At 38.8% G+C, this 22,169-nt stretch overlaps 2 protein-coding genes across 5 annotated transcripts in view; one reads left to right on the top strand and one right to left on the bottom strand.

Annotated features, from left to right (window-relative positions):
• Window positions 1-304: 304 nt before the first annotated feature.
• CMSS1 (cms1 ribosomal small subunit homolog) overlaps window positions 305-22,169 on the top strand; it is a 383,129-nt gene continuing 361,264 nt past the window's right edge. For all 4 annotated transcript variants that reach the window (XM_047874544.1, XM_047874543.1, XM_047874542.1 and 1 more), the window contains exon 1: window positions 305-493. In XM_047874544.1, coding sequence (XP_047730500.1) covers window positions 430-493 — 64 coding nt within the window. In that variant the 5' untranslated portion in view covers window positions 305-429. The remainder of the gene's footprint in view (window positions 494-22,169) is intronic.
• The window catches only part of FILIP1L (filamin A interacting protein 1 like), a 52,924-nt gene continuing 37,885 nt past the window's right edge, over window positions 7,131-22,169 (bottom strand). Inside the window, exon 2 of the mRNA XM_047874536.1 lies at window positions 7,131-10,871. Coding sequence (XP_047730492.1) covers window positions 10,680-10,871 — 192 coding nt within the window. The 3' untranslated portion in view covers window positions 7,131-10,679. The remainder of the gene's footprint in view (window positions 10,872-22,169) is intronic.

The following is a 22,169-nucleotide window of genomic DNA, read 5'->3' as shown; positions in this document are numbered from 1 at the left end:
TGAAACGGAACAGGGAAAAATTGTCTTAGCATCCTGTTTCACACTTTCGTCAATAGCTTTTCAAGAGGGGGGAAAAAAAAAAAAAGAAAGAAAAAAAAACTAAGAAAGTTTTTTTTTAAGTTATTTAAAAAGATAATAATCTTTTTTTGGAGTTATGTGCTTTCTTGTCTTTATGCTTTTCTGAGGGTGAGTTACCAGACAGATCTTGCCCATCAGTACTTGTGTGGAAACTGCGACAAGATGGGCGGGGAGGCCTGCCCTGGGGAGGCGGGGCGGTGTGTGACGTCATCGCCACGGGGCGGAGGCGACGGTGTCTGAAGAGACTCGGCGCGTGGTGCCAACGCTGGCCTCCCGGCTTGGAAGCTGCTAGAAGACCAGACGCTGTCCGCTTTCCCTTGGTGGTCCACCCACACCTAGTCCCGCCTGGAGATGGCAGACGATCTTGGAGACGAGTGGTGGGAGAACCAGCCTGCAGGAGCAGCCAGCAGCCCAGGTACCCGCTCTGCTCACCCTGCTGCGGGGCCTCCTCTGAGCTCCCTCCGCCCCACCCCAAGTGTTTCGATAAGCCTGTGCCCCTGTCCGCCTCTGGCGGTCAAAGCGTTTGTCCCCGCGGTGAGGTGCCTACCTGTGGGAGTGCAGGAGCACCGCAGAGGAAGTGGTGCGAGAGCTTTATTACAACGTGAAACCGTGTGACATTAACTCAGTTCTGCCCGCCAGTCAGGAAGGACCCTTTTCCCAAGCGCTTCCTTTTACATATTTAACACATAAGAGATTTTTCGTGAATACAGGGAGTTTGGGCGTATTGGTTAAGGGTAACTCCTAGATTCAGACTGCTTCTGTTCAAATCACAACTCTAGCTCTCTTAGACTGTTTTGTCTCCTTTTCCTCATCTGTACGTGAAGGATAATAATGCTAATTGCAAAGATTGTTGTGAAGATTAAATAAAGATAATACAAATGGTGCACTTTAGCGCAGTACTTGGCACCTAATATGTGCGAGGTAAATATATACTGTGTTTTTTCTTGCTATCATCATCATGTTATTTGGACTGTTAGACCCTGAAGGAGGTTTAGATAGAGATCATCCTGTGAGCCATTTTATAGAAGAGGAACATGAGACCTAAAGATGTCAGGTTACTGACTTTGAACTTTTCAGATTCCATAAGGGTTAATATACAGTTACCTTTTTTAATCATTCTCCAAAGTCTGCCTCTCTTCTCTACTAGATTCTAAGATTTTTTAGGACAAAACCAAAATCTGATTCATGTGTACAGTTCACTGGGCAGTGTACATGATTGACACTTGATCCATATATGCTGCAAATATTAATTTTGAAATTATGTGTTGTGAAATATCCATTAAAAAATGCAAAGTTCTACAGCATTGTTTCCAGAAGGGCATCCCTCAGGTACAGATTGAGCAGATGTCATTCTTAAAAATGTAGCCAGTGTAATACTTCATTAAACTTTCTCTTTTGCAACTTGTTTCTAGGAAATATCGTTCTGTGCTTAAAGGTACAAACACTCTTCTTTGCAGGCTGTAGTGTTCCATATTTACTTTAATAACCCTTCCCCCCACCCCCTCAACTGAGGTGTTTAAAGCTATATTTTATGGTGTGATTTAAGTATAGAAGTCTGTTAAGAAATTGAATTCCTTTTGAGTGGTGAAGGGGATCCTATTTCTTGGTTCTAGCCTTGCCTCTTGCCCCTTACCAGCTGTATGTCTCTCAAGTTAGTCACCCTTTAGAAGGAAAGAAATTAATGTGTATTGAGTGTCTATTATGTGCCAGATATTTTCATAAATACAAATTAATTTAATCTTCATAATATGCTTAAAAGATAAGTGTTACTTTCAATTTTATGGATAAGAATCTAAGAAAAGTTCAGTAATGTTCTTGGAAACATACAGCAAGGAAGAGGTCTGGGATGAAGTTGTGCAAGTGTGCCTGAGTTTCCAAGTCACACTTTATCCCCTATTACTATGTGGCTTTGCCGAGCCTCAGTATCATGATATGTAAATTGAGGGGTCCTTTGAGATCATGTTTTTAAGGGTTTTAATCAACCAACAGTTGTAAACATTGGATCTAGTTAGAATTTTAAAGTGCTGCAGCTTCCGTCATCTAGGTTGCCAGAATTCCCATCAAGGTAGTAAGTTAGAATCACCCTGCACCTCAGATTCCTTCTAGTTGTATGATTAAGGTTTAAAAATTGTTGACTTGAAGCGTTTCAGGGGCATATGCTTAACTGCTTTTAAGCATAGTGAGCATTTAAGCTTCCTTGAGATCTGCTTGATTTTTTATTGGTGATTTGCCTAAGTAATCTGTATTGTATTTCTAAATCAGAAGAAATCACAACTGAACCAACTCAGATTTCCTTATTCTACTACATTAATAGGGTCATCCTAAAATGTGTGAACTATATTTTGTTTTGAAGGTCAAAGGGGAAATAATGCCTTAAGTCGGAGAAAGGAAAGATAGTTGCAATGATGCCTTTATTCCATTGTGTGCTCTGCTACTTGCTTATGAAAGTAAACCTATTTCCTTATGATGTGTTTTCCATTCACACTTATGGTAGCAAGAAGCATTTAGTCATTCACTCAATAATCTACATCTAGAACAAAAGCTCAACATTCGCAGACATGAATTCTTACGCATGTTTTCCAAGAGCCAACTATGCAAATATACAGATTCCCAAACACTGACACACACTGTGGATGACATCTGTCTAACATATCCAGTTATCTACTTATTGTCTAAGGAAATCTACTATTTTTGCTGGTCTCATGTCTTCTTAGATGTGGTAAGTAACTGAGAGGCTTTTACTGAAGCTCTCGATCTGTTTATCACCCTTTTTGCATACATCTTAAGGCCTATTCGGGACTTAACCATTTTTGTGCTAGAATCCTGCATTGCACTGGAGACCAGCATGGGACCTAGCACCTGGTGTTAGAGAGATGGTAGCTGAATAAGTGCATACATGCCTGCTGGATGCTATAGAGTTCTTAGTGATCATGTATATAGATAGACGTATAGTTTCTCACCCAGTTAAACATTTTTGAGAACAACAGGCAATGCTATTAGAATTTTGTTGGGACTGTCCTAGTCCACCTGGGATGTCATCCTTTTGACTTTATTGTTGGTGGTTGGAGTCATGGCCCAGAATAAGACAACCGAGAATTGCCTCTGCTGCAGAGTGTGCAGCCAGCCTGCTTCACACAACAGAACCTAAGAGTCATCTAATGGCATCTGACATTTCATTTTATTTCATTGTACTTATTTCCTTCCTTCCTGCCCACCTTAAGAAGTTATTTGAAGTGATTTATAGTATACAGTACATGTATTAGAATCATAATTTCCAAACATTAATGCTAAAGTGAACAGATAAAACGCCTGAGGTTTCATGTAGTTGACCAAACTGCACTTTCTCAGTATGAAGCTGAAAACTGAGAATGTCATTCCCAGCATGGATCTGGGACTCAAGGAGCAGAGCCAAGAGTTTCTGCAGTTGGAATTGGTCATGTGATCGTTCAATTACTGAAGGGAACATTGATCGTTTTCCCTTTTTATCCCCAAAACTTGCCTATTAAATTACCAAGTCAAGTGTCCAGCAGGCATCTCAGTATACGAGTCTGGAGCTCCTGGGTTGGGTCAGGTCTAGAGTTAGAGATTTAGGAATGACTGGCACATGTATAGCTACTTTTAAAGAGGATATGTTAGAAATTTTCCAAATTCTCAGCCCCTATTTTTTTGAGGAGTGCTTTTCATATGCTTCCCTAGCTCATTCTGAATCTTCAGTGCTACTTCTTACCAAGCATCTAACTAGAAAACTCAAGTGTAAACACACTTCTATATACAGTATAGGGAGACTATAGATAATAATACTAACTTACATTTGTTGAGTGGTTTTTATGTGCCAGATACTGTGTTGACTGCTTTATGTGTACTAGCTCATTTAATCTTCACATGTATACCATGATATAGTTACTATTATCCCTGTTTTATAGGTGAGGAAATTGAGGCACTAGGTGGTTAAGTGGTTTCTCCAATGTTGTTTAGTTGGTTAAGTTGGAAGGCTGTGATTCATAGGCAGGCAATCTGAAACCAGTCTGTGCACTTAAATTTCTTATAATTATTCTAATTATCAGTGGTAAGAATCTCATCTCTAAAATAACAATCCTTTATCAATTACAAGAGGCTCATAGTTTACAAACACTTTTGTTTATATGCATCGTTATCAAATTGTGTCTATTAACTCCTACTCTCCCAAAGTTTATTCTTTTAAAGAACATTGACTACTCAGAGATACAGATAAGTAGGTTGTATCATTGGGCTTTGAGAACAATCTTTGCCAGGAAGTCTAACTTGATCCTAGAGCTCAAGACTCACACACCTGGCTGTCTTCTTCAAGTCTTTGCTTATTTAATAGCAATGTCAAATGAAAATGAGAGCCATCTACTGAATTAGTTGCTTTTTCTTCAGACTTCTCTCTCAGTAAATTAAATTACCAATTACCCAATTTCACAAACAAAAGCCTAGAATATCCTGATTTATTCATTTATTTTTTTCTTTCACTCCTCATGTCTGATCTATCAAGTCTTGTCTTTGCCTCTAAGACATCATAAATCCTTTTTTTTCCATTTTTCTCCTAACTCCCTCAGAATACATGTTATCTATCGTCATCATGCGCCTTAACCACTGCAATAAACTAACAGGACTCCCAGTTTCTGTCTTGTCCTTCTATGGACTGTTCTGTAATTAGCAGCCAGAGTGACCAGAGTGATCAGATCTCATTCCTGCCTAAACCTTCCAGTGGCTTCCCTCTGACCCACACAATACAACCCAGGTTACTTACATGACTGGTACCTGCCAAGATATTCTACTACTTACTCCCCTCTAGTTTGTGCTCTTCTACCCACACCAGCCTTTATTTTGTGCCTCAGTAGGCCAAGCTCATTCTGTCTTGGCTCTTTGGAATAGCTATTCCTTTTTCTTTCTTCCTGTATTTCTGATGACTGGCCTTTTCTTAGAACATTAAGACCTCAGTTCAGACATCACCAAAAGAGAAACATTTCCTGGTCAGCCAGTCTGAAGTAGCCATCTAGTTGTTCTATTACATTATCATGTTATGGTAATTCTCAGCAGAGCACTTACCACCAACTATTATTTTCCTTGTTAAATTATTACATTTGTTAGTATATTACATTTTCTTGTTAAATTATTACATTCTGGTGTGATCCCACACTAGAATATGAGCTCCCTGTGAGCAGGGATTTGTTTACCTTGTTCTTTGCTGTATCCTCAGTGCCTACATTAGTATCTGGGTCCTAGAGTAGTATCTGGGTCCTGGTACCAGTAGTATCTGGTGCCTAGAGTAGCACTCATTTCATAGCCACATCTTGAAGACCTCAGCACGGAGTTCCACATCTAAAGAAATTTAATCCACTGGAAGAATTATCAAAATCTTGCCCAGGCGTTTGACAGATTTGGTAGATTCTAGTTCTCTCTGAAAATACATTGAAAATCCTTGTGTATAACCGTGTCTACTAACCTTTTATTCTAATCATATTTGTATTTAGTTTTATAAATTTTGCTTTGAAAGGAGAAAACAGAATTTTGCTTTATAATCTGATAATTTCAGGGCACTTGGGTGGCTCAGTCAATTAAGTCTGACCCTTGATTTTGGCTCAGGTCATGATCTCATGGTTTTGTGAGTTTGAGCCCCATGTCAAACTCTGTGCACTGACAGTGTGGAGACTGCTTGAGATTCACCCTTTCTCTCTGCCACTCCACCTCTCATGCTCTGTCTCTCTCAAAATAAATAAATAAAATTAAAAAGTAATAATAAACTGATAATTCCTTTTGTTACCTAGAATCAATGTGACTGTCCATTTTGTTTGAGAATGCTGAAACGAGCATTATAATTTTTGTTGTTGTATTACCATTTTATAGCATTGCCTTCAAATCATTGCTTTATCTGTGAATTCCTCCAAGAGATGAAGAAGTAGGGGAACACCTTGGATCTTTTAAACCTGAATATTTCAAGTGTTTGATTTTTTTTTCTTCTTCTCACACTGAAGTTAGACCTTTACAGTATTAATTTTATCTATAAGCAGCCATGCAGAGTAGATGTTGTAAAACATTGCTTCCACATGTGGAATTTAGACTTGGAATAATTGCAGTAGATTTTGATAACACACAACAGAGAATCAATGTCAAAATCATTTATTGAGCTCTCATGCTTGGCCCTATTTTAGACACTGTGGTGGAATTAGAGGGTAAAACATCTGCTTACATTATGGAATTTATACATTGATATGGTTCAACCAAAATACAAATGTTATTATTTTAAGAAATGTTCAAGGGCAAAAAACAGGGACAGGATACATTTTAAAAACTGAGAGGAAGGAAAGAGAAGAGAGCATGTGCTACATTAACAATCAATGTTCTGTACTTAAAGATTATATAACAAATGGACCCACAGAGAACCTTCATGGGCTAGTTTTACTTTACTATACAATTTCCATGGTTCTTACAAGTGATTAAACAAGTGGTTCTTGACAACAATTGTGAGCATTTAAAGATACAAATTTATACATCTTTCTCCAATTACATGCATAGTAGTTCTATGATTTTACAAACTATCTCTGAATCTCTTGAAAAATACCAGGAATTTGGAAGGCCTAGAAATACTTCCATTTACCCTCTCAGATTCAAAACAACACTGTAAAGTATTTTGTGGCACAAATCCTTTGACCTGTTCTTATCTTATGTTCTTTAGTTGAACACTTTAATGCATTCATAGATTTTATACATTTTAAATATCACAGTTTGAAATATAGTTTCCCTATTTTCATCAGCTTTCACAGAATTCTTAATTGAATTCTTAAATTACTAGTATTTCTTTTAAAAATTAGTTGATTAAATTATTTAAGCTCTTATTGAGTTCCTTGCTAGTCTAAATCACACTAGACCAGAGGTCAGAAACCCTCTTTGTAAAAAGCCAGATTGTAAATATTTTAGGTTTCGCTGTGCAGTCACTGTCACAACTACTCAACTCTGCCATTGTAGCATAAAAGCAGTCATACATAATAAATATGTAAACAGATGAGTGTGGCTGTGTTCCAGTAAAACTTTATCTATGGACAATGAAATTTGAATTTCATGTAATTTTCCCATCTTGTAAAATATTCATCTTCTTCTTTTTTTTTTTTTTTTTTTTTTTACTATTTGAAAATGTAAAAACTATTCTTAACTTGCAGGGCATACATAAACAGATGTTTATGGCCACATTTGACTTGTGGGCTGCAGTTTGCATACCCCTGCCCCAGATTCAGTGTCAGAAGCTGAGTTGTATGTCACATGTTCCTTAAAATAGGAATTTGAAACATATTCCAGAGAGGATTGCATTTTACATCAGTTACTCCATTACTTAGTCCATTATTATCAGTCATATATTAGATTAGTCACATTCTTATTAAAACAGATACTATATTACAAATAGTTAAAAGGGAATTAGTTCAGAAATCACTGAAGCTAAACAAATGAAGGGCTGAGGAAGGACTCCAGCACAAAAGTTTCAGGTTATTAAAATTCTTGTTACAAATTGGATTTGTTTTTATTCACTTGGGTTTTTATCTGCTTTCTTTTAAAAATTTAACTTAAAATTTATATTAGGATAGATTCTTTTATTTTTATTGTTTCTCAGAGGGTCTGCATTTCTGCAGAAATAGGATTATGTTCAGGAGACAAGATTCTTCATGTTTCAGTTGTGTTACAGATCAAACACCATTTTGTTGAACTCCAAATAGTATTCCCAGTTGTAAGCTGCTTATGCGTTTTTTGTATTGTTCACGTATTGTTGTAAAATAAGCATGGTTTGGGGTGCCTGGGTGGCTCAGTCAGTTAGTGTCTGACTTCAGCTCAGGTCATGATCTTGCATTTCATGAGTTCGAGCCCTGCATCAGGCTCTGTGCTGACAGCTTGGAGCCTGGAGCCTGCTTCGGATTCTGTGTCTCTCTCTCCCTCTCTGCCTCTCCATCATTCACGCTCTGTCCCTCGCTCTCTCAAAAATAAATAAACATTAAAAAAAATTTTTAAAAATTAGCTTGGTTTTCGGTTTGTGATCCTTTTGTTGAAATAGACTTTGTTATTTTAAAGACTTTTGTCTTAATTGGATTAGAACTGTTAACCATTTAAATACAGGATTTTAGTGCTTGCCATAGAAGTGTCACTATTTTCCAACTCTTTTTTAGTACTTTGTACAGTATCTTGTCTTTCTTTTCTTGCTTCTCTTTAATTTATGGCAGGTTGGCATGGCACTTTAAGGAGTCTCCTGACCTAGGAGAAAACCATTTAGAAATATCCAACATGCAACATATTTTGTGCTCCTCTACAAGGTAAAAACGTTCCCAGGGTCTTTTGCGTTTCTGGGAATATTTCTGGTGCTTGTTTTTCCTGTTTTATGCTTCTTTTCAATCTGTTCAGTTTCAATCTGTTTTTTTATTTCCGTTAGCATAATTATCAGTATTGAATGTCACCTGGCATAATTGCTTTCCCAGACCATATCATATACCATTATCATCTCTTAGCACTGAATGGCCCTTGTCTCCTTCATTCATTCATTCTCTGTTCACTTAACATTACCTGCATAATGCAGGCATGGCACTAAGCACTCTACACATTTTCCCATTGCAACATCCATCTGTTATTACTCTGCACTTCCTTTTGAACTGTTTCTCTCTTATTTTTATGTTAGAGCTTCATCACCTTCTTTTGTAGTCTGCTCCCTTCCACTAGTCTCTTACTGCTTTTCAACTTAGGCTTTTCTCCTTTAGGCTTTTAATTCACCTGACATCCTCTGCATTCTCCCTCTGCCACTTGCCTGCTGGGACTGCTGCACATCATCTCTCTCTTTAGCTTTCATAGCTCAATGCTACCCAAATTTCCTGTTCCTTCTCATTGAAATTGGAGTGGGCCAGGGGTGTTTGTACAGTGACATGAGCACATTGAACCAGGCTTGGCTGGATGAGTGTGGAGAATGGTATTCCTGGCTCCATCCCAGGATAGAAGGTTAAAGCACTGTCCTTCAGGATTTCTTCCAGGATCATGTCTCCAGTTCTTGGTGCAGAATCACAGAGATCCTTGCATCATGCTCTTCATAGAATTTTTTTTCCTGACTGCTGCTTAGTGCAATATACCCCTGTCTCTCATGTCAAAAATGCCTTATTTGTCTGGGCACCTGGGGGCTCAGTCGGTTGAGCTTCCAACTTCGGCTCAATTCATGATCTTGTGGTTCCTGAGTTCGAGCCCCACATCAGCCTCTGCTGTCAGTGCAGAGCCTCCTTCGGATCCTCTGTCTCCCTCTCTCTCTGCCCCTCCCCTCTCATTCTAGCTCCCTCTCTGTCTCTCTCAAAAATAAATATTTTTTAAAATGCCTTGTCTTGTAACATTATTGTGTTGCTCTGTCCACACTGAATTATACACACCTTTCTCTTAATTGAGTAAGAGAGTTTTAAATGTGATGAAAGAATTACTTTAGCTTACTACTGCCAGGGGAGTGAGTCTCGCCTTGTAGATGACTGGTGGAATTCAACATTCTTAGTTGGACATATTCATGGGTTATCAGAACTGCAAGGTACCTAAAGAATTATTCAGCTCTTTTGTTTTACATACAAGAAACTCAAGGCCTACAACAATGAATGCCAAGCTCATTGTCAAATGAGTAAAAAATTAGGATTGGAACTTGAGTCTTGCTGAGTTGACTGTGTTTTTCTATAGCACTGATTTGGGGAAGTGATGTGATTGAAGAATGTCTGATGGGATGATAAATTGTTGCCTTTTTTTAAACACCCAGGACAGTGATTTGTATCTCCCTAAAAGATCTCAGTATTGGTGACCTTTGACTCTTAAATGTCCTGATTGCTTTAGAAAGCAGAAATGCCGATTTAAAATGGTTTTCCTTATAAGTCTAGCAAAGTGATTCCATGGCCAGGCATATATAGAAAGGGCAACTTACTAGAAAAAATGGACAGAAGACTAACTGCCAGTAGTCAAGTGTGTATATTACACCAGTGATTATCAGGTCCGACACAAAGGATGTATTCAATAGTTACTCATTTTTGTTGTTCCTTTCTTCTTTGTAACTAAGAATTACCACTTTTTTTTCTCCTCCTGGTTGTAAAGAAATCATAGTGCTAGACCTTAAAGTATGATTTTAATTGTGCTGCCATTTTGATGGAAATAATCTGACTTAGTTGAAGCAGATTAGGAATTCTTGCTAGCATATCCTCTTAGCAAAATATCCAGTAAAGTTCTGTGAAATGAAAGAGTTACTTCTGAGTTCGCCAGAAAACTTTCGAACCATTCTAATGAATTCAGTCATACCCCATGGTAATGATAAAAGGTCCAACTTTGGAGTGGATTACAAATAGAATGAGGAATTGGAAGAATTTGGGCTATGTACTCCTGTTTGTGTGTATATAAAAATACACACTACAGGTAAAACAATCGTAGATGCGCTGCTCTTTTAGGATCCTGTTTACCGGGTCCAGCAACCTGTGAATGCATTATTTGTCATTTTGCCGCTTCACCATTTCTTAGAGAGATGGCCTTTCCTCTTTGGCCATTTTAGCTTTCCAGATATTTCTGTAGATGGATATATCCAGACAGTGCATTGGTATGACTTACCTTTTCCCTCCCATGTGGAGGAAAGTGTTAGAGGTGACAGTCCTTATGATGTGTAGCTTCCCACAGCCAGTGTGGTGAATGGACTTATCCATAGGCCCTGGGGGAGCTTTAGGGGAAAGCTTAGTGTTGCCTGTAGATTTTGGTTTGGGGATCCGTGTTGGGATTCTCTGCTTGCATACCTCCTTGATCTTGAATTAAACAGAAGAACAAAAGGTAGTTAATGGTACAGCTGGTGGAGAACCAGACATTGTACAGGACATAGAGTCAGCCTGGGATTTGACTTCTTTGGAAACACTAGATTCTGGGGGCACATCAGATTAAAGACTGTCAAGTTGAAGAAAAATATTTACTAAAGCAATTCTGCCAGCATGTCTTGAGTGTGCTGTGTGCAAGGCCCTCAATAGTAGATGGTACTAAATATAGAGATAAATTGATTGTTTCTTGCTTTTTGGCAATCGTAGTATAGTGGGAGATAAGCAAGAGTAGTGCCCAAATTAATCTCAAAGGGTCATGAGATTGTCAGGGAAATATTAATTTCAACCGAGGGGTCTAAGAGAGCTTCATGAAGAAAGTAGCATTTGACTTGAGTCTCTAAAAGCAGGAATGGGAGGGTAATTTTAATAGCAGGAATTTTTAATAGCAGGAATGGGAGGGTATTCTAGAGTAAAGGAATACTTTTGGCACCGGGATGAGAGAATATTTTTGGCAGTGTCACTGAGGTAGGAAATTGGGCCCAGTTGAGAAATGGAGTGACTTCAAATTAGGTTGTATTCGACAGGCAAAATCGGACCATAGACTGGGCCTAGATAGGGAAAATTGTATGTGACTCTACAAACTCTATGTGTTGGGGGAGGGGGTGGTATGGAGTGGATAGGAAGGACAAAGTCTGGGGGAAGACACATTGTGGAGGTAGAATTGTATTAATATTTGTTCTCTGTTAATATATAAGGAGTGAGGGAAGAGTCACAGATATGTTGAATGATCTTGAGTGGGAGAGTGAGTTGTGGAGTGTGAAAGAGTAAAGGCTTGATTGAGTTCATACTCAGAGATATACTCCTATTTTCATCTATTAGGGAAAAATACTCTTGGACAAAAATACTTGTAAAAAAGATGGGAAAAATATCTCAGCTAACTGTAGTTCTCCCATTGTAATCCATATTTGGTGATGATGATTATTTTCTCCCTCTTTGGTTGCATCATCCTTTCTTTACTATGAGCTGAAAAATATAAATCTTTTAGGGATGCCTGGGTGGCTCAGTTGGTTAAGCGTACCACTTCGCTCAGGTCATGATCGCATGGTTTGTGAGTTCAAACACTGCATCAGGCTTTCTGCTGTCAGCACAAACCTCACTTCAGATCCCCTGTCCCAGTCTCTCTCTGCCCCTTGCTTGCTCATGCACACTGTCTCTCTCTCTCTGTCTCTCTCAAAATAAATATTTTTAAAAGTTAAAAAATATATAAATCTTTTAAAAGGCATTGCGGTTTCATCATAGATTTCTAATACTGATTTTATGGGAATCCTTCTTATATTGTTTTCCATTCTATAGAAATTTGTTTCCATGTTTTTATTATACTGGTAAAGTACAGTAAAGTCTTTTTGTTTTGTATAAACATTTACTTACTTGAAATGCCGTCTAACTTTTATAGCAACCATATTTAGATTTTCAAATAAACATTACATGGACTTAGCTAAAAATATGAATCCTTCAATTAAGGATAACTATATAGTGAATATGCTTCATATGCTTTCTTTTGGTACATTTAGTCAATCTTCTGTATGCCTAGCTGCTAGAAGAGTTTTTGCACCTTAGTGTTCTTACTAACATTTAAAAAAAATTACTTTTATGTTTTTTTAAGTTTATATATTTATTTTGAGAGAGAGAGAGAGCACACGAGAGAGTGCACAAGAAGTGGTGGAGCAGAAAGAGAAGGAGAGAATCCCAAGCAGGCTCTGCTCTGTCATTGCAGAGGCCGATGCCAGCCTTGATCCCATAAACCGGGAGATCATGACTTAAGCTGAAGTCAAGAGTCAGACACTTAAGCAACTTTGCCACCCACGTGCCCCATCTTATTGACATTTTTTTGATACTTAATCCTAAACATAGCAAAGATATGCTAATACTCTGATATCACTCTCCTCATTTTGTAAATGGTATTCGTATTCCTTCCTTTCATCCTGTCCTCATGGTCTCCGGTGCCAGAATACTCACTCAATATTTTTACCTCTCAAATAGGCAGAATCTTGTTTGTTTGTTTTTTGTTTTTTTGTTTTTTAAATAATAAAACTCAGTGCCCAGTAAGGATTTGATGAGATGGGTGGCCTCAGCAATGACTGGGATAGTAGTTTGGTAGCATGTATCAAGATCCCTAAAACTGACATCCTGTGACTCACTCATTTTATTGCCAGGAATCTTTTTTAGGAAATAATCAGAGATGAATTATAGTTGCATTATAAATAGCAAGGCTATTCATTTGTGCATTATTTATAACAAAAGTTTACACTATTTATTACATTATAATCATGTGAAAGTATTATACTATCTTTAAATAATGATGATGCTTTTGAAGATATAGGAAAATGTTTATTCAGAAATGTTAAAAACAGGATTAATGTGGGGGAATAGGTTCTACTTACATACATAAGTAGAACTTTTCTAATCCAGATAAAAGGCTTAGAAAAAAGCTTAGGGCGGAAAGCTGCCACCAAGGGGCAAAAGCTCTTGGGGTTAGCTAGCGAATTATTGTAATGGGATCACAAGTAACTTGTTATATCACCTGCAGGAAATTACTTTCCATCTGATGCCATTATACTTTTGTACTTAGATCACAACCTCCACTTGCCCCCTAGACCCTTTGCTTATTACGCAAGTTAATGAGTACTGTCTGATTGTTTTCTCCATGTTCACATGTGTAAGATCTTGTTTTCTTTATGTTCACCACACAGGTAATATCTTTTGAGCTCAATAAATAAGGACATGAAAAACCCTTGTTCGTGGCTCTTATCTCCTCCCAGACATTAGCCTCTCTCGTATTCAATTCTGCATCCACTGTCTTGCTAGACAAGAAAGAACTCCAGACTCATAGTTTGCGACAGATTAAAAACTATATACATGTTTGAACTCTGTATGTTTGAAGAGAAAATACTAGGAGAAAATATACCAGTGCTGTTAGGGGGTAATTCTGGTTAGTGGAGTTATAGGTGCTTTTTATTTTTCTTCTATTTTCTGTATTCTCTACATTTTCTATAATAAGTGTACAACTAGGAAAAAACAACACCAAGTTATATTAAGGATAAAAAAGGAAGGAAACACTTAAGAAATCAGAATACTATGTGAACATCAACCATATTGTCCAAACCATGAACAAGCAGTGGCAGCTGCAACTGAAATGAGTGATGGACTAATTCAAGTTGGCTGATCTTGTTGCCATAGCATTAATAGTCTTTCCAAGATAGGTTTCTGTGATATCCTTTAGCTTTATCAAGATTTAGATTGGTTCTCCTACTTAGTGTACAAAAATCTATGTTGGAATCCCATTTAAATTGTTGATTCCTGGGCCTTACCCCTAGAAATTGTAATTCATTTGTCTGCTGATGTGCCCAGACATCCACATTTTTAAAAATTATTTATTTATTTTGAGAGAATGAGAGAGTGTGTGCTTTTGTGCACGTGCATGCAGGCGCATGAATAGGGGGAGGGGCAAAGAGAGAGAGAGAGAATCCCAAGCAGGCTTTGCATTGTGAGCTCAGAGCCCCATGCGGGGCTGCATCTGATGAACTGTGAGATCATGACCTGAGCCAAAATCAAGAGTTGGATGCTTAACCAACTGAGCCACTCAGGTGCCCCCGGACATCCACATTTTTAGTACACTCTCAGTGATTCATCTGATGCAGGTGGTCAGCCTGCCACACTTTGAAAGACACTGCCATAGTTGAACCTCCTTTAGAAGTAAGCTTTAAGTTTTGGGGTGCCTTGCTGGCTTGCTCAGTGGAGCATGTGACTCTTGATCTCAGGGTTGTAAGTTTGAGCCCCTCATTGGGTATTGATAGAGATTACTTAAAAATAAAAAAAGAAGTTTTTTTTTTCACTGGAACCCTGTCTTGCCTGGGTGTGGGAAGTTCAACACTGTGAAGGGCCAGGGCTTCATGGCCCCAGCATTTTCTAGGTGTTCATCAAAACCACCTGTAGGGGTTTTTTAAAACACTGCAGATGTCTGCATCCCATTTTAGAACCTCCTGACTCCGATTGTCTAGGAGTAGGGTATGGGCATGTGAATTTTTAATGAGCACCACAGATTACTTAGAACTTAAATGTACCTGATAAACCAATTGGTATGGAACACAATATGGTACAGCTTCTTTTAAGCTATACTGGTATGCTTTGGTGAAGACAATGTGGCTTGGGATGATGGTCATTGTAGGCTTAGTTGCTGGAAAGTTACTGGGTTCCCATTGTTTCTAGGCCATGAATAGTGCAAGTTAATTTTGTTTTCTTAATAACTTAAATAACTCTCATTTTCACTACATAGTTTTTACCTCTAGATGGCAGCAAAGGATAGTTATTTTATTAGAACAGTCCTAGATGTAATAACCAAACCTTTAAAAAATGATGCTGTGGGTTTTTTTTCCCTCCATATGAATTTTATTCTTGGATGTATTTCAGTAAATGAGGTATGGGACTTCAAATGTGTCATCTCTTGGATAATTTTTATAGAACATTATGTCAAATAGTTCCAAGAAAGTTTTATCCAAATTTGGAGTGCATATTGCAAGAGGAATCCATGCATATGTCTGTTTTAAGACCACACAGTGAACATTCTACTCAGAGTTGTAGGCTCCTGGGTTTCATCAGAAAGCAGATGTCTTGGAGGAGATTAAGCAAGTTGGAAAACTCATTCACAGAAGAAAAGATGTTTTAATGTTTTAACTCAGTTCAACATGGAGATTGGGATTTGGAATGGATTACAGGTCTGAAGAATGCCAAGTTCAGTAAGGCAGCAGCATTGGTTTTATCTAGGGAGCAGTAGAAAGAAAAGGAGTATATGTGTGGAATGTATTCACTAAATTCTTAAAATGTTGGCTTATTTGGTCCATGATTTCTTAAAAGAAACCAAGTGGTCTACAAGACACCCTAGTTACAGTAAGTCATCAAATGGCAGTGAGACTTTGTGACCAAAGGAAGTACAGAAAGGTGAAAATATTTTCTTTTATTTGAAGTCATAATTCAATAGCCCAATTTCTACCTGATCCTTGTGCTTTTTCATATTATCATAGAGGGCAAGCATCTGAAAGTATACCAGGTCAGAATCAGCATTTATGGGGGAGCTATTAGATCCTTGTTAGGCAGCTGGAGTCAGGATGTTTCCCTTTCTCTAAATGAAATTCTTTTGTAAGTGCTTTGAACTTTTTGGTGTTGCATTGGCAACATATTGTCTAAGAAAGCAGTGTTGTCTCAGGAGTGTTCCTGACTACAAGGACTGCAGACCCCTCATTACACCTTTAGCTGTGGAGGTTGAAAGGATGAAGGTTCCCAGAGACTTCCTATCATTTGTGGTTTTTGGGGTGACGCAGTGAGGTGCAGATTCAGGGCTACCTGACTCCCTCGGGGACCCAGCTGTGTTATCAGAATGACAATATTTAGTATTTTGGTTTTTATCTCTTTTTAATGGGAAAGGACACAAGTATTTATGATATATGTGGTGATGAAAGGGAGGAAATGATAAACTAGAAAAAACATCTTTGAAATATTATTGCCTTTGTGTGTGTGTGTGTGTGTGTGTGTGTGTGTGTGTGTGTGTGTGTTTTGTATTGTTTGGTAAATCACTACTAATTTGTATAAAGAAAAAAAGTGGAAATAATAGATAATGAATATGGCAGATAGCCCAGAGTTTCATATGCTGCTTTGGCTTTTTTTTTTTTTTTTCTTGACTTTCTCCAAACTTCCTCATTATGCAATAAAACTTTATCACTAAACATTTTACAGTTTTATATGGTAAGAGGTCTTTCAAAAGGAAATTCTGCAGTTGGATTAGCTCATTCCTGTTAACCTCCTGCAAGAGAACATTTGGTTTTAAATAGAGTTGCAGCACTATGATTTATGTTAAAGAGTTGTCCGATTACTGAGGAAGTTAGAGGAAATTGATGCCTTTATTTTATAATGTAACATGGTTTGTGGTTGTACCTAGTCACATCCCAATCTCTCTGTGGTAATTACACCATGGGCAGTGAGGGAGTCTGAGAATAAACATTGAAATATAGTTTTCAAAAATCCTTCCTAACCCAGTTGCTTCCATTTGGTGCCCAGACACATAGCATCTCATGTAGAAATAGTATGCTAAAATAAATACACTAACCTTGAACTTTTGTCTTCTTTGTTTGTCCCCTTTGTTGTTGTTGTTGTTGTTTTAAGATTTTATTTTTAAGTAACCTCTATACCCAACCTGGGGCCTGAACTTAGAGCCCCAAGATCAAGAGTTGCACACTCCACCAACTGATCCAGCCAGGCACACGTCCCCTTTCTTGTTATTCATTGTCAGATTTTTTACCTCAGATATTTTTTTCTTTTTTGGTACTCTTCCCACTCTTTCCTCCCCATATCTTCATTTGCAACCATTTAAGGGTTTTTTTGATTGTTCACAGGCTGACAGTTTACAACAGCCTTGGGTTAGTGGCTAGAGCAGAGGCTCTGGTGCCAGATAGACTTGGGATTGCATTCTGTTTCTGGCATCAACTAGCTGTGTGTCCTCAGGCAAGACTTCAGACTTGCAGACTTCAGGTTCCTCATCTGTAATCCTTATCTGGAGATTGGAGTACCTACTTCTTGGTACCTACATTCTTGGGGGTGGGTGGGGGAGTAGGAGAGACCCATGGCACATCAAAGTTCCAGATAAGTGTTTGCTGTTAACAATGTTAATGTTATGAAGTTTGTCTTTTTCCTTATATCTCTTAAGATGCCTATTTCTTGATAATAATCGTAACTTATTTTCTTTGGTTATTTTAACTTTCTTATTTTTCTGCTTTACCCCTTGTTTTCCTCCTCTAATTAATTATTGGAGACATGTTACCAAGCATAGGAGTTGAGGCAGCTGACAAGCAATGATGTTTACTGGGCCATGTTTCTAACCAATCTGACCCACAATTGTCCCTTCACACAATCTGCCCCTTCACACATTCTTTTCCTTCTTTATCCTACTTGGTCTGATTGTTATGAGTCTTTCTTTTTTAGAGTTTACCTGAAAAGATACTATTTTCTACTCTTTCTTCTTTTCTTATCTCTTAATTGAAAAAATGAAGCAGTTATAGCACCTATAAAGTCCTTTGGCCCTGACATTCTGTGAGTCTATGAAAAGAACAAATGCAAGCCAGCTGTGCCCACCAGGTATGTTGTTAGCCACATGAGCCTTTGTTGAATACCTACCACCAGCAGTATTTACATTCTGGGTAATGTAGTACAGTGGCTTTTAAACTTTATAAGCCCAAGAATGAAGCAGGCAGGTTGTTTAAATGCAGATTTCCAGCATTGGTTTCCAGAGGTCTAGGCACATGGAAATCTGTGGAGTCCTGAGTGATTCTTATAAGGGCGATCAGTGACTGCATTTGAGAAACATTGATATAAGAGTTTTAAAAATAAATGATCGCAGATTCTTCCTCTCAAGAGATTATGGTATAGGAGGGATAACAAATAAGCATGAAAAGAGGCAAAACGAAGTGCTATAATAGAGGTACAAACAGAAGCATTTTGGAAACTTGGAGGAAGACTGTGAAGAATAGGAAGGTTTTCCAGAGGTATTGGCCTTGAGATAGGAGTAAGATTTCAATAGGATGAACAAAGAGACAAGAATATTCTATCCTTAGGAACAGCGTGAACAAGGTGTGAGGTAAGAAAGCTCAGTTGTATGTGGGAGGATGGTCAGTACTGTGTTCTGGTGAGGAGGATACAGGGTTCGTCCAGTTTCAAAAGGAGATGAGGCAAGAGATGGAGGACTAATCTAGAAGGTTTGGACTTTGTGATATACTCAGTGATATAAGTGCGAAGTAAGTGCTCTTTTGGGTGGGTGGGGGGTGGAGAGGACTGGAGAATTGCCATGATCAGGACAGTATTGTAGAAAGATCACTAGCAACATGAGCAAAGGTTGGATTAGAGAGGTGAGGGGTTAAATGTAATAGATTAACTATTTTACAGTACCATCTGTACTGAGGTCTGGATGTGGGGAGTAGTAGCACAAATAAAAGAGGGGGGGGAGAGTAGCACAAATAACAGAGAAAGAAATACCAGGGCAGAGTGGCTGACTAAATCTGGGGCATGAACAGAAAAGTGGAGAATGGCTTCCAGATATTGAACCCTGGCAACAAGGAAGGTGGTGGACCACCACCAGAAGTGAGACAAAAAGGAACCCAAAAGCAGCAGTGCACAGGGGTGTGGGCACATGCCAAGTATGAAGTATAATTGGACCTTCCATGTGGAACTGTTTGGTAGGCATTGAAAACTTGGAGATCTGGCTTTGAGAATCATCATGGAGAAATAGTTGATATCATTCAAGTGACTGAGAGCACAAGGGGAAAATATAGTTCCTCTTCATCTTCCACTCTCTTCTTCTATGATAGATACTTCTAGATTCCTTTCCCATAGTTTGAGAGGTGAGTTTTGTTGGGCCCTATTCTTTGCCCACATGCACCTCTCCATCCCCCACACCCACCCTGCCACAAGTCCACCAATCTTACTGGTAAGAGTGTAACTAGTTCTGAAAGGAGCCCCCAAGGAGATATTTCTTCCCAGTACTTGAACAATGCTTAGTGATTGAATCATTATCCAAGCACTGATTGGCTAGCAGGGAGGAAAGGAAATCCTGCCCCTCTCCTCCAGTGACCACACTGGCCCCTCTACCATTGTGTCTGGGCTGAGCAGACAGATTACATAAACTTGTACTCTGTGTGTGTGTGGGGGGGGGGGGGGGGGTCTGCCACTCCTTGGCACAGGGGCATTTGGTAATTACAGGATGACCCCCCCCAGAGCACATTTCCTTCCACATTGGCAGTCTGAGAAAACCTGGAATAGGGCCATAGTTGATAAGTTGGCCTAAAAAAATAGTAATAATTGTCCATTGTTCTCCCTAGTCCTCTCATTACTCTTCATAGAAGCTAAAGTCAGTGGCTCTGGCATTTGTATCTTCCAAAATTTGTGTTATAAATAGGTATTATTCTTATAATCAGAAAAAAGTTTTATATAAAAAAAACTGTGCTGCTTATGCCTGTCACTGTGAGAGATGCCATCCTTCTTCACTGAGATACCTACCCATTTACCCCCTCCTTGTTGCCCTGAAGTTGTTTAAATTTTTCTAATGTTTTATGGACCTTTTGGGGATTGTTGAAATTTTTATTTAACCCTTCTCTCTATAAACTGTAATCTTCTTCAGCCTCAAAACTAATATCCATGAATTCAGTCAAGAACACCATTAAAAGGCAAAGAATGGAAAAGGAATAGCTCTTTTTTTTTTTTTTTAAGAGAAGAAGGAGAAAAGCAGCCAACTTACTAATAGTGAATGATAGCAATTTACTCTTGAGGAATTGCTGTGAATTGTTTGAAGAGTGGCTGCAATGAAGCAAGTTTTTTTATGCATTTAATTGTTTCTGAGAGATATATTGGAGACCAACTTAAAGACTTTCCTCTGAAGTGTCAGTTTTATTTGTGATGCTTAATTCTGAATTGGAAGCAGAATTTAGAGACTGACAAAGCTGAACGCTAACACTTTCCCCCTGAGCTGGGAAAATACACAACGCTTTTTTTTCTTTCTTTCTTTCTTTTTCTTTTTCTTTAAGGTGATTTTGGGACCATCATTCTTTCCTAATAAGTTATGGTGTTGCTTGAGAAATGGAAACTCTAAATTAGGGTATATCATCCAGGAAGATTTTCTAGTCTTCTGCAAAGGCCGAAGTGCCACTACCCATGGGCTAAGTTGGTGGTTTTTGTCTTTATGGTGGCTACACCTTGATCCTTTGAATGCCTTTTCTGGAGGTGTCGGGTCACTATCAGGACTGTCAAGGCAGCTGCTATGTATATGTTTTGATGTGCATGGTCATGATGTTCTTTTTGTGGATCATTTTTACTCATTTCTGATGCCTTTCCTCCAACCACCTCTGAGGCCCATCAGGTACCTCCTCCAAGCTCATTCTGCATGCCCTGCATTTGTGCCTTTGCTTATAGAACCCTGCTTTAGGATAGAGTGGACTTTAACCACCACCCCAGTGCTCCCTGAGAACAGTCTCCTGATGATGAGGAATTGTGCTTCTCCTTGGTCTTGCTTTCTCCCATGTCCTATCCACAGCACCATCCTGTCAGTCTTCCCCATGCCTCCCCATTTATGTGAGGCTCAGCCTCTCACATTCATAAACCTTTGTTCCCCAAACAATAACCTCAGGGAGATGGGAGGAGTTGGAAGGGGAGCCAGATCACTCTGGACTGTGGTGATCATGGAAGTTTTCAGAAAAGGTAAGGCGCGAGCCAGATCTTTCAGTGTGGATCACGTGATGAGAGAAGAGAAAATTATCCATGTGGAACAGCTGGGAGGGAGTAGGAGAAAGCCCTGTGTATCTTTAGGGGAATTCTGAGTGTTCTGGATAAAGTGGCAGACTTGTGAGACAGAGTGCAAGAATGTAATGTTAGACATCCCGTCTATGCTCTTAAGTAATGGAGAGGATCAAAGGCAATTTATTATGCTTCCCACTTGCACTGAGGTAGCTTCTCAGTATGTTGCCATGGAAAGAGAATGGGACAACAGAATTAAATTTGTGTTATATCTTTCTCATGTCACATACTAATAGAACAACCTGAAGCAATTTTCCTTGCATCTCAGAATTAAACATTTTTTATCTTTAAAATTGTGGTGATATATAGGGTTGTTGTGAAATGAAATGATAGTGTATAAAGGATTAGTTATTTCCATTACCTCACTACCCAGAAGTCTTCCCTGAAGACACAGAGTGCTCCCTGCCATTGTATTCAAGGCTCTTCACAGTCTGACAGGACCAGGCCCTTCAAGCCTACCCCTACCCCAACCATCTGAGCTGAAGCCACACTACCCTGCTCATTGTTCCTTGAACTCTGGTTTTCTCCTCTCTTGCTTGGCCTCACATCTCTGCTTTTGTCTCATTCTTGTCTCATTGGTGTCACTTGACAGTACCCTGGAACACCTTTTGTCCTCTGTTTATCTTAGTCTTCCTCATCTCCCAGCCCCTGCTCAAATCTCATCTATGTCTGAAACCTAACCCCTGAACCTTGTCCCCGGAGTAACCTGCTCCTCTTCCAAATTCCTGTAGTATTTACTCTCTGTAGAATTCCTTCTCTGTGTTGTGCTCTTAATTACCTTTTAAGGTAGTCCTCAACTCCCACCCTAGATTCTAAATCTTACACTTCCATAACTGCCTCACATAGCACTGGGTAAAATTAGGTGCTTCATAAATATATTTGTTGGTTCATTCTTATAGGTGATTT

This window comes from Prionailurus viverrinus, chromosome C2 (genome assembly GCF_022837055.1).
Source record: "Prionailurus viverrinus isolate Anna chromosome C2, UM_Priviv_1.0, whole genome shotgun sequence".
In the NCBI taxonomy this organism is placed as follows: domain Eukaryota; kingdom Metazoa; phylum Chordata; class Mammalia; order Carnivora; family Felidae; genus Prionailurus; species Prionailurus viverrinus.
Note: the sequence above shows the minus strand (reverse complement) of the source record. Positions and strands in the feature narration are given on the sequence as shown.